This window comes from Gymnoscopelus braueri, assembly GCF_963280865.1.
Source record: "Gymnoscopelus braueri genome assembly, chromosome: 15".
Lineage (NCBI taxonomy): Eukaryota > Metazoa > Chordata > Actinopteri > Myctophiformes > Myctophidae > Gymnoscopelus > Gymnoscopelus braueri.
In genome coordinates, this window is record NC_137620.1 from 50,074,304 (window position 1) to 50,086,600 (window position 12,297).

Here is a 12,297-nt window from a genome sequence, read left to right on the forward strand (position 1 = left end):
TACTTTTACTCAAGTAAATGTTGAATTCGGGTACTTTTACTTGTACTTGTAACAGAGTACTTCTACATTGCAGTATTGATACTTTTACTTAAGTAAAACATTTGAGTACTTTTTCCACCACTGCTTAACGCTATGGGACTTTCTAGACTTTGAGCAACACAGGCTGCACAGCCTCTCATCTTTAGTCAAAAATAAAACATACACTTTAGCTACTCACCAAAACAAAGATGGTTTTATGGAGCTGAAAGCCTACTCTACTAAGTGGCAACACTCTGAGCCCCGCCCCCTCCCCACCTCACGTCTAAAATACACTTTATGACCAGAAAATAAAATATTTCACCTGAAGAAAGAATCTGGTCAATAGAAAAAAATTCCTTTGACCATATCTGTAGGGGGCGCAGTGGAGCAACGAACAACATGTTTTCCTTCCGGTGAAATATTTTATTTTCTGGACAAAAAGTCTATTTTAGACGTGAGGTGGGGAGGGGGCGTGGCTCACAGTGTTGCCACTTAGTAGAGTAGGTTTTTAACTCCATAAACCTCTCTTTGTTTTGGTGAGTAGCGAAAGTTTATTTTGTATTTTCACTAAAGACGAGAGGCTGCGCAGCCTGCGGTGATAAAGCATGGAAAGTACCGCTAGCGTTAAGGAGAACTCCTTCTAACGCTATGGACCAGAGATATGTAATATGTACCTATTATACCACAGTGGTGGCAAAAGTACTCAAATTATTTACTTAAAGGGGTAGTTCACCCCCAAAATAACTTTTTTTCTATTGATTACTGACCATCTGGAGCCTTGAATTCATAGATATTTTTTTGTTTTTGTCACATTCCTAAGCCAATAATTTGATTATAATAAATGTGTCCCCATTGATTCCGGTAGGAGACACAAATGCATTTGTGTCTCCTACCGGAATCAATGGGGCTACATTTATTATAATCAAATAATACAGGAAGGAATGCGACAAAAACAAATAAATATCCATGAATTCAAGGCTCCATGGGGTGAGTAATCAATAGAAAAAAAGTTATTTGGGGGTTGAACTACCCCTTTAAATAATACAATAATTAATAAAATATTCAATCAACCAATCAAACTACCACTTAACTTATGTCATGTTTCTGTATCTGTAACTTTTTATTTTATATATTTTATATTATTTTCACTTACAAGATAATTTAAAAATGATACACAAAGATGTAGTAAAAATGTGAGGGAGAATTAATGCCAAAAAAAACTCCAGGGGCTTGAGAAATGGCATTCTCCATTCATAGGATACAATCACATCAATGTGGAATATACACTATTACAAATTAAACATTAATAGACATGTCATACAGATGAAGAAACAAAACAATATAACAAAGAAACAGCAAAACGCATATTGCAACAATAAAAATCAAATGAACAAAAGGTAAACCTCTAAGGAAAATATTATATTATATCAGGCAGACCATATGGAAAGTATTCAGTGGTTAAGAGAAGCGATTTCAGAACCTTCTTATATTGTTGAGAAGAAAACTTCCATAGATGTGATGGCAGAGAATTCCATATTTTTGACCCTCTGAAGCCTATATTAAACTGAGTTTGAGAGGTACGGGCCTTTGGGGGTCTGAGGTTATTTGAGCTACGTGTTTGGGTAATTATGGACCTGAGAATTATACTCAAATATATGATGGAAAAAGGAGGGAAGTATTCTCTCCAATGAGCCATAAACAAATAAACACATTACCTACTTTCTACCACTAGATGGCAGTGATGGATCATATTTATGTACCTGGACCATCCACAAGTCCATCCACAGTAAACGGAGACTTCTGTGTGTGTGTGTGTGTGTGTGTGTGTGTGTGTGTGTGTGTGTGTGTGTGTGTGTGTGTGTGTGTGTGTGTGTGTGTGTGTGTGGTGCGTGCGTGCGTGCGTGCGTGCGTGCGTGCGTGCGTGCGTGCGTGCGTGCGTGTGTGTGTGTGTGTGTGTGTGTGTGTGTGTGTGGTGCCTGCATGTGTGCGTGCGTGCGTGCGTGCGTATGTACAATATATAGATACATCTGGGGAATAATTTGGGGACCAGCCTAGGGGTCCGACCCCCAGTTTGGGAACCACTTGGGCCCTATAGGTGGTTCTGCTGTGCTTCTGTAAGACATAGACCACTGTTACTGTTACTGCTGCATTGTGGTCAGGTTCTAGGCTAGTGAAATAATTATAATTCAATACAAACATTATATTTCTATATGATCAATACAGCAATGCAGTGAAAGAAAATGTACTTTTGTAATTTGTACCTTTGAATACTTGAGCATTTTTAAAAGCATGCACTTTTTAATAATCGACTTATTTTCTTTAAGCAAGTACTCCTCCAGTACCTGAATATTTGACCAGGGTTATTATCTGTATTTCATATGAAGTACTAATTGGATATATTGGATGGATCTCAACATATATTATTTATATAGTATTTAAAGTTGGTGTAAAGTATTGTTAAATAGCTCTATATTGTAATAGTAATCATGGTGAACGTTGTGAAGGTGATAATCAGGGGTCCTCAGGGGTCCTCAATATGTCTGTGTTTTTTTTGATTGATTGATTGATGTACTTTTATTGTGTACGTAGCAAGACTTGGCCATGCAGTCTGTCTGTGGCAAATTCTAGCTTTTGTTTTTTACACACCATTATAATGTTCTTATTTTGATCATAAGACCCAATTAGGCTACTGAATGCCAGTCTGCAGATTTTCTTCACAATATGTGTGTGACACTGATTTACTATGACTCTATGATATATTAGGAGTCCAACTAGGACAGACGCTTCTCAAAGGACCCCCATAACTCTGAGAGTGTACACATGGAACCAAATGGAACCAAATTTGTACACTCTCAGAGTTACAGACCTGTAAGGGTCCATTTGGTTCCATGTGTACACTCTCAGAGTTACAGACCTGTAAGGGTCCATTTGGTTCCATGTGTACACTCTCAGAGTTACAGACCTGTATAAGGATAAGGATAACTCCTTTTAACAGGTCGTTCATGAAAGTCCTTGCGGTCTTGTTTCCAATGAGAACCTGTGAGCAATTGGGGTTAAGAGTCCTGCTCAGGGACAAATTTCATATCATCGGCACATATGCTGGGATAGCCTGGAATCGAACCTGGGGCAACCAGGGCCAGCTCTGGTTCCCTAGGCGGGCTCACTAACCACTCAGCTATGGCCGCCCCAAGGGTCTATTTGGTTCCATTTGTACACTCTCAGAGTTACAGACCTGTAAGGGTCCATTTGGTTCCATTTGTACACTTTCAGAGTTACAGACCTGTAAGGGTCCATTTGGTTCTATTTGTACACTCTCAGAGTTACAGACCTGTAAGGGTCCATTTGGTTCTATTTGTACACTCTCAGATTTACAGACCTGTAAGGGTCCATTTGGTTCCATATGTACACTTTCAGAGTTACAGACCTGTAAGGGTCCATTTGGTTCCATTTGTACACTCTCAGAGTTACAGACCTGTAAGGGTCCATTTGGTTCTATTTGTACACTCTCAGAGTTACAGACCTGTAAGGGTCCATTTGGTTCCATATGTACACTTTCAGAGTTACAGACCTGTAAGGGTCCATTTGGTTCCATTTGTACACTTTCAGAGTTACAGACCTGTAAGGGTCCATTTGGTTCCATGTGTACACTCTCAGAGTTACAGACCTGTAAGGGTCCATTTGGTTCCATGTGTACACTCTCAGAGTTACAGACCTGTTTATAAAAATCATTTTTTAAATAGTTCAAATAGCCGATCTACAAGCTCACAACGTGTCGATGTAGATCGGCTAGTTGAACTATTTGAAAATGTTTTTAAAAATAGTACAAAATGTACAAAATGGCAAATGCATTTATCATAATTGTAAGCAATAATGTGTTCACTGCATTGAATTGTTCATTCAGCTTAGAGGGTCCTTATCAGCATGTGTACAAATCACAACATTCATTCCTTTTAAGGCATTTAAGGCCTATTTTCAAACATTTATCAGAACAATCTGTCATTCTTTAGTTTTGTTTTCCTCTCTGAAAATAGCATTATTATAAAATAGCCTATAATGACATAATAATGATCACAGACAGAGACCTCCATCTTTGATTGATTGAATACTTTATTAACAGTTTGCAAAGACAAGCACAGGGAAGTACAGTTCAATACAAGGTCTATTAAGAGGACTTAAAAAAACCCAAAAAGCACTATGTGGCTTGTTTCCATTGAGGTCCTTTGTACTCAATTCATAGAGAAATCCATGGTTGTTCACTTTATTAAGGCCTTGTTATAAGTACGCTTTCATTTCATACACCATCTATTTACTATGACTAATGCCTCTTTTATGCAAATGACTAATCCATATGAGAACTCAATAAATAGCTTGATGAATCAATTAATCATTCGGGGAAAAAATGTAATAAGAAATGTAAAAAAAAAAAATGTAATTTTTTTAAATTATAGATCAGAACTGGGCTGGCCAATCAGGGGGGCAATACCCCCCTGCCCCCCTATAAAATGGCCACTGTGTGTGTGTGTGTGTGTGTGTGTGTGTGTGTGTGTGTGTGTGTGTGTGTGTGTGTGTGTGTGTGTGTGAGAATTGAATTGAATTGTGTGTGTGTGTGTGTGTGTGTGTGTGTGTGTGTGTGTGTGTGTGTGTGTGTGTGTGTGTGTGTGTGTGTGTGTGTGTGTGTGTGTGTGTGTGTGTGTGTCTGTGTGTCTGTGTGTCTGTGTTTGTGTGTGTGTGTGTGTGTGTGTGTGTGTGTGTGTCTCTCGCTCTCTCTCTCTCTCTCTCTCTCTCTCTCTCTCTATCTCTCTCTCTCTGCTCCACCCCCCCCTCCCCCCTCTCTCTCTCTCTCTCTCTCCACCCCCCCTATCTCTCTCTCCCCACCTCTCTCTCCACCCCCCCCTCTCTCTCTCTCTCTCTCCCTCCCCCCCTCTCTCTCCCCCCCTCTCTCTCTCTCTCTCTCTCTCTCTCTCTCTCTCTCTCTCCCTCCCCCCCCCCTCTCTCTCTCTCTCTCTCTCTCTCTCTCTCTCTCTCTCTCTCTCTCTCTCTCCTCTCTCTCTCTCTCTCTCTCTCAGAGTGTTTGTCTATGTCTCTCTCCCCTCAGGCTAGAGGACGTGGCAGTAGGATCACTTTCTCCAGCTTCAGGAACTTTCTTCCCCCAAAAAAATCACGGCTGTCCTCAAAAATCCATTTGTCCGCCTGTGATTGGCCGAGCCGCGGCCGGGGGGCGGGACGAGCGCTCGTTGGCCGGGGCTCCCCGTCAATCGACGATCCCGGGGACCCTATTGGTCCGGGGCGCCGGAACGGGGCGTGGTTTAGGGGGTGGCAAACGAGTCCTCTGAGGCAGAGGAAGGAATGTTTCCATCATAACACCGCGAGACTTGGACGAGAACACAACTAAACTACACACCACACACTCACACACATGGATTCGTGACACACACAGACACACACACATAGAGAGAAGTTAATGTAGTTTAATAGGCGTTTATCTACACATTAATAACACTAACGATGTGTTCGTGCGGTGTGTTGTTGTTGTGTGTGCTGCTGTGTGTGTGGAGCTCCGGGTCCGAGCAGCGGAGCCTCTCTGCAGGTAAGGCCGCCTCACGGAGCCCTCTGCCCGGCCAGCTGGCCTGGGGAGTCCCGCTGGACCTCCAGGCTCTGGCTGTCCTTTACTTACTGCTAGAAACAAGAACACATGCATGTTTATCCTTTACTTACTGCTAGAAACAAGAACACATGCATGTTTATCCTTTACTTACTGCTAGAAACAAGAACACATGCATGTTTATCCTTTACTTACTGCTAGAAACAAGAACACATGCATGTTTATCCTTTACTTACGGCTAGAAACATGCATGTTTATAACATGTTACACTTATTTTAACATTAATGTAAAGTCTGCGTTCTGATACAGTTTTAATGAACATATATAATGCATTTATAACGTGTTATTGCAGCTTAGTGTTGTTTGTGTTGTTTAGACAGGATGTTTGTCTGTTTGTTTGTGTGTGTAATGTTTGTTTATAATGTTAGTGTTTGTGGTGTTGTGTTGTGTTGTGAATGTTAAGTTATTTATCTCTAAACCAAGCCAGTCTTCACTTTAAAAAACCTTCTATATGAGCCTTTAATGTCACTCGGAATTGTTATTATTCTTGATATTGAACAATCTAAGGTAAAGCCTTGTTTTTTATTGTAGTTATTTATTCTGGTGGAGGTTTGGAGATTGAAGCAAATACTGAAGCCTTTAGCTTTAGGATGTGTAGTGGGGGTCCCTGCTTCATCTGTCTCTCAGCTAAGGGGGTCCCTGCTTCATCTGTCTGTCTCTCAGCTAAGGGGTCCCTGCTTCATCTGGTTCTCTCTGAAGCAGGGACCCCTTAGCTGAGAGAGAGAGAGAGAAAGCAAGCAGGGACCCCTTAGCTGAAAGAGACAGATGAAGCAGGGACCCCTTAGCTGAAAGAGACAGATGAAGCAGGGACCCCTTAACTGAGAGAGAAACAGATGAAGCAGGCACTCTTTAGCTGAGAGAGAGAGATGAAGCAGGGACCCCTTAGCTGAGAGAGAGAGATGAAGCAGGGACCCCTTAGCTGAGAGAGAGATGAAGCAGGGACCCCTTAGCTGAGAGAGAAACAGATGAAGCAGGCACTCTTTAGCTGAGAGAGAGAGATGAAGCAGGGACCCCTTAGCTGAGAGAGAGATGAAGCAGGGACCCCTTAGCTGAGAGAGAGATGAAGCAGGGACCCCTTAGCTGAGAGAGAGATGAAGCAGGGACCCCTTAGCTGAGAGACAGATGAAGCAGGGACCCCCACTTCATATTGTGTATTAAACTATGTTGTCATATATTTTATAGATACTGCATCTTCATAGACGTGTTTGACACACATGATCTTTTCTATTAATAATGTTGGATTTATATTAATGTGTATTTTAAACCCTCAGTATTTAATAATATGGTCATCTTGACCGTTTGGCTGCTCTGTACTTGGTCCGCTCTTTTCCACATCCACACAAACTCTCAGAAAATTACAATAGTCTTTGTAGATCCCCATCACACAAAGATGTGGCGGACCCCCAGTAGTTACTCTGAGGACCCCCAGTAGTTACTCTGAGGACCCCCAGTAGTTACTCTGAGGACCCCCTGTTGAAGACCCCTGCTTCTAATCTAGTCTAAACGTTACTAGATAGATAGATTGATATTTTATATATATTTTAGATAAGTGCTTCTCGATCATTTTCATGTCAATGACCCCCACATGTGAAGGACCCCCACATTGACATGTGTTTGGCCACGGACCCTCTTTAAACAGTGTGAGAGGCCAGAGAGAGTCCTCCATAAGAGAAGATCTGTCAATATTTGTATTACTGTCTCAGATGAAGGAAGTGACAAGCTGTGAGATTCCTCGGAGATCTTCACATTTTTTAAGTAGCCGAAAAGTTAAATAGAGCTTAAATGTTTAAGCTGTTCCTCGTTTTGCTGGGGACCCCCTGGAACCCCCCCACGGACTCCCTCAAGAACCAGGGCTGTAGATAGATGTATATTGTTGTAGAGATACTGCAGACAGACAGACAGCTGGCTGCATAACCAGAGGATCTAGAATACACATGTTGTTTGCTGTAGATCACATCTGTGTGTGTTTTGGGGTTTTACACAGAGGTGTGTGTGTGTGTGTGTGTGTGTGTGTGTGTGTGTGTGTGTGTGTGTGTGTGTGTGTGTGTGTGTGTGTGTGTGTGTGTGTGTGTGTGTGTGTGTGTGTGTGTGTGTGTGTGTGTGTGTGTGTGTGTGTGTGTGTGTGTGTGTGTGTGTGTGTGTGTGTGTGTGTGTGAATCTTATCAAACTTGTGAGAGATAAATTAACATAATGTTTGAGCAGTTTAAAACAGTGATTCTCAAAGTGTGGTCCTGGGACCCCCAGGGGTCCTTAAGGCGATCTCTCTCGCTCCTCCTACTCTCTGTCTCTCTCTCTGTCTCTGTCTCTCTTCCTTCCTCTGACTTCTGCAGTACAATGAATGGGTATATTCTTACACACACACACACACACACACACACACACACACACACACACACACACACACACACACACACACACACACAGGGGTCAGTGTGTGTGTGTGTGTGTGTGTGTGTGAGAGGCCAGGTGAGGACAAGGGTAGTTCTGTGAGGATCAGAGGAATGTTCTAAAGGTCACATTCTCTGTGAGAGCCTGGAGGCTGGGATGGGTCAATGTTTACTGTACTTACATTAAAGGTTAAGGTCTTCATTAACTTATTACTGTACTTACATGAAAGGTTAAGGTCTTCATTAACTTATTACTGTACTTACATTAAAAGGTCTTTAAGGTCTTTTTTTAAGCTAAACTTTTTAACTCCAATATTTGCTTCTGGGGGTCCCTCCCTCCCTGGAACAACATATGTTGAGATGGGGGGGTAATGTTGTGAGCTTGTAGATCTGCTATTTTCAAAATAATTTTGGAAGAGAATTACAATTTACACAAATCTGGTATGAGGGTCTCTAGCACAAAATGTTTTCAGTCTGTGGACACAGACTTATTAATCTGGGGGTCCTTCACATGGACATGTTTGAGAGACACTGGGTTTAAACAACGTTTAGGAAAACAAGCCCAAATGAGCATCTACACTTTAGAAACAAGCCCCCAAATAAACAGCTACACTTTAGAAACAAGCCCCCAAATAAGCAGCTACACTTTAGAAACAAGCCCCCAAATAAACAGCTACACTTTAGAAACAAGCCCCAAATAAACAGCTACACTTTAGAAACAAGCCCCCAAATAAACAGCTACACTTTAGAAACAAGCCCCCAAATAAACAGCTACACTTTAGAAACAAGCCCCCAAATAAACAGCTACACTTTAGAAACAAGCCCCAAATAAACAGCTACACTTTAGAAACAAGCCCCCAAATAAACAGCTACACTTTGGAAACAAGCCCCCAAATAAACAGCTACACTTTAGAAACAAGCCCCAAATAAACAGCTACACTTTAGAAACAAGCCCCAAATAAACAGCTACACTTTAGAAACAAGCCCCCAAATAAACAGCTACACTTTAGAAACAAGCCCCCAAATAAACAGCTAGGATAAGGATAAGGATAATTCCTTTTAACAGGTCGTTCATGAAAGTCCTTGCGGTCTTGTTTCCAATGAGAACCTGTGAGCAATTGGGGTTAAGAGTCTTGCTCAGGGACAAATTTCATATCATCGGCACATATGCTGGGATAGCCTGGAATCGAACCTGGGGCAACCAGGGCCAGCTGGTTCCCTAGGCGGGCTCACTAACCACTCAAAAACAAAACAGCTACACTTTAGAAACAAGCCCCCCAAATAAACAGCTACACTTTAGAAACAAGCCCCCAAAAAAACAGCTACACTTTAGAAACAAGCCCCCCAAATAAACAGCTACACTTTAGAAACAAGCCCCCAAAAAAACGTAACCAGCAACTACCAGTATTTACAAGCAACTTTATAGAAAAAACAAGCCCCAAGTCGCTTATAATAAGCAGGCATGGCAACACTGGTACAGATACAGAGGGGATGACAGTGTAGAGTTTAGAGTAGAGACTAGATAACTAAAGGTCCTGATACACATTATATCTACCTCTTCATCAACAGACAACGAAGCAACGTGATGAGACACAGGATGGAATGTCTCTCTCTTTGGAGAGGGGGGGGTGGGGAGGGGGTTTGTGGGTGTGATGGGGTGTGGAGGCCATTAACTGCTGCCTATTGTTTTCCTTAAAGGACTAGACCACTGTGGTAGAGGTTAGGGTGTGTAGTTACCTTGTCATGATGTAACTCCAAAGATGGACAAGAAATCAAATTTCTTGTCCACCTTAATTCAAAATAATGCACTTCATTGACTTACATTGTACGGTGAAACAGATCTCAAAGTCACTCTTTTATCACATAAATGAACACAAACAAAGTTGATTCAGACAATATAGAACATCACCAAACCCACTACTGTTTGTTTTTATTATAAAAATGTTAACTTCCTGTTGATTTTACTATTTGAAAATCCAGATCCATGGATCCAGCCTGGGTTTTCTTCTTAATAAAAATAGTAACATCTACATTTTTATAGAAAAAAGCAAAGTGTGTTTGTTGATGTTCTATATTGTCTGAATCAGCTTAGTTTGTGTTCGTTTATGTGCTAAAAGAGTGACTTTGAGAGCTGTTTCAGTGTACAATGTAAGTCAATGAGGAGCATATTTAGAATGATCAATTTCTAATTAATGGAGCAATTATTTTGTATTTCTTGTCCACCTTTGGAGTTACATCATGGCAAGATAACTACACAACACAAACCTCTACCACAGTGGTCTGGCCCTTTAACTCTGCATGCTAGGCTACTACAGCAGAGGTATCGGTAACTTTCATCAAACTTTGACCTCGATACGATTAATGTATACGATTAATGTAAACGTGTGTGTGTGTGTGTGTGTGTGTGTGTGTGTGTGTGTGTGTGTGTGTGTGTGTGTGTGCTACTATCGGTAGCCGCCAAATATGGCGAAGACGCTGTTATTTGTACCCCTGAAGGGTGTGGGGGTATTTGTCCATGATTTGCTGACTGTAAATTTTTTACAGCACCTTGTAATATTTGTGTCCTTGTATTGTATCTCTTATGTGGACATAAATAAATGATTACATTTAATCATTTATTTTGTGTGTGTGTAGATAACTTGCTGGTCATCACTGCAGCCACAGAGGAGACAGACGGCTACGTGAGATTCATGAGGACAGCCAGAGAGTTCAACTACACTGTGAAGGTACACACACACACACACACACACACACACACACACACACGACAGATGCACAGTGATATTAAAGGAGTTGTTCACCCAAAAAATTACTTATTTTCTATCAATTTCACACCCCGGGAAACCTGGAATTCATGGAGATTTATTAGTTCCTGAGACAATAATTTGAGTCTCGGCCTGTCATCAAATTATTGTCTTAGGAAACAAAACAATCTCCATGAATTCATGGTTTCATGAACTTCACGAGCTTTGGGTGAACTAGCCCTTTAATCCAGCGTATCACAGATACATAACAGTAATTACAGACACACAATAATCACCATGTCGGTGGTTTTAACCCCTTAAGCCCCGTATAATTATGCTTTGTTGTACGACAAATACGGAACATATAGAGTGGATCTGCAGCGATGCTTTGTGAGCTTGTACTGTTAGATCTGATATTTGAGTTCTTAAAAATGTGTAAAGTAATTTAAGGAATGGGACCGTTGAGAGGGAATCCTTAAGGAACCGAAATCGTCAAAATCCTAAAAAGGATCCCAGCGCTACATATTATTTTTTAAAGTGTTGGTTAACACATTGTGTGCCAGAGGTTTATTAAAATATGGTACGTTCAGTGCCTGCATATCTTCCATCCACTTACGCTGATATGTTTGGTGCTGTAGAAGCCCCGACGAGGACACGCATGTAAACAAAGCGTGCGTGCGAGACGGCGGAGGGTCCCGACTCCCGACTAACGCCTGGAACAATAATATTTCCAACGCGATCCTCCATCGCAGAGTGATCGCCGATCGAAAACGGCTCATTTCCACCACGTTAAGAAGAAATGGAGATATTAAGCTTTTAGTCAAGGAGTTAACATTCAAAACAACAGGTGGTGGCATGGGGGGGTGGAGGGTGAGCAGAGATTTTAGCCACAGCGATGAACAGCAGCGCAGCATGAGAAGTGCAACCTTCCAGCTTAACCCATTGAGACCTGAAGCCGATTCTACATGTCTCCTAAATCTCAACAGTATTCTGAAAAACGAATGTTTCTATATCAGTGGTGCTCAATCTTTTTCATGTCAAGGACCCCCAAAATGATATGTATTTGGCCGCGGACCCCCATCAAAATATTTTGTTCCAGGGACCCCCCAGAAGCAAATATTTGAGTTAAAAATGTTTGCTTTAAAAATATATATATTCAAAGATTTGCACACATTTTCACGATTTTTCAAAAATAGCAGATCTACAAGCTCGTAGCGCGGCACTCGGTGCCGCGCTATGAGCTTGTAGATCTGCTATTTTTGAATAGCCAAAGTGTAAAATAATGCTTTTTAGCTCAAATCTAAAAATGACACAGTTCCAGGTCTTAATGGGTTAAACAGAGCGGTCTGAGAATGAAATGAGTGTGTGAGTGGATGAGTATGTGGAGCTGACGTGGTCCAATTAAGCAATATTACACGAGAGGGTGTGCTTTACCGTCATTATTGGCACGCCTGTGATGCGGTCAGGAACGAGGCGAAGCCGAGTT

General features: G+C 41.5%; 1 protein-coding gene across 1 annotated transcript in view; it reads left to right on the top strand.

The window, feature by feature from the left end:
• Nucleotides 1-5,378: 5,378 nt before the first annotated feature.
• plod3 (procollagen-lysine, 2-oxoglutarate 5-dioxygenase 3) overlaps nucleotides 5,379-12,297 on the top strand; it is a 33,420-nt gene continuing 26,501 nt past the window's right edge. Inside the window, exons 1-2 of the mRNA XM_080451920.1 lie at nucleotides 5,379-5,605; nucleotides 10,702-10,793. Of these exons, the coding sequence (XP_080308046.1) occupies nucleotides 5,524-5,605; nucleotides 10,702-10,793 (174 nt within the window). The 5' untranslated portion in view covers nucleotides 5,379-5,523. The remainder of the gene's footprint in view (nucleotides 5,606-10,701; nucleotides 10,794-12,297) is intronic.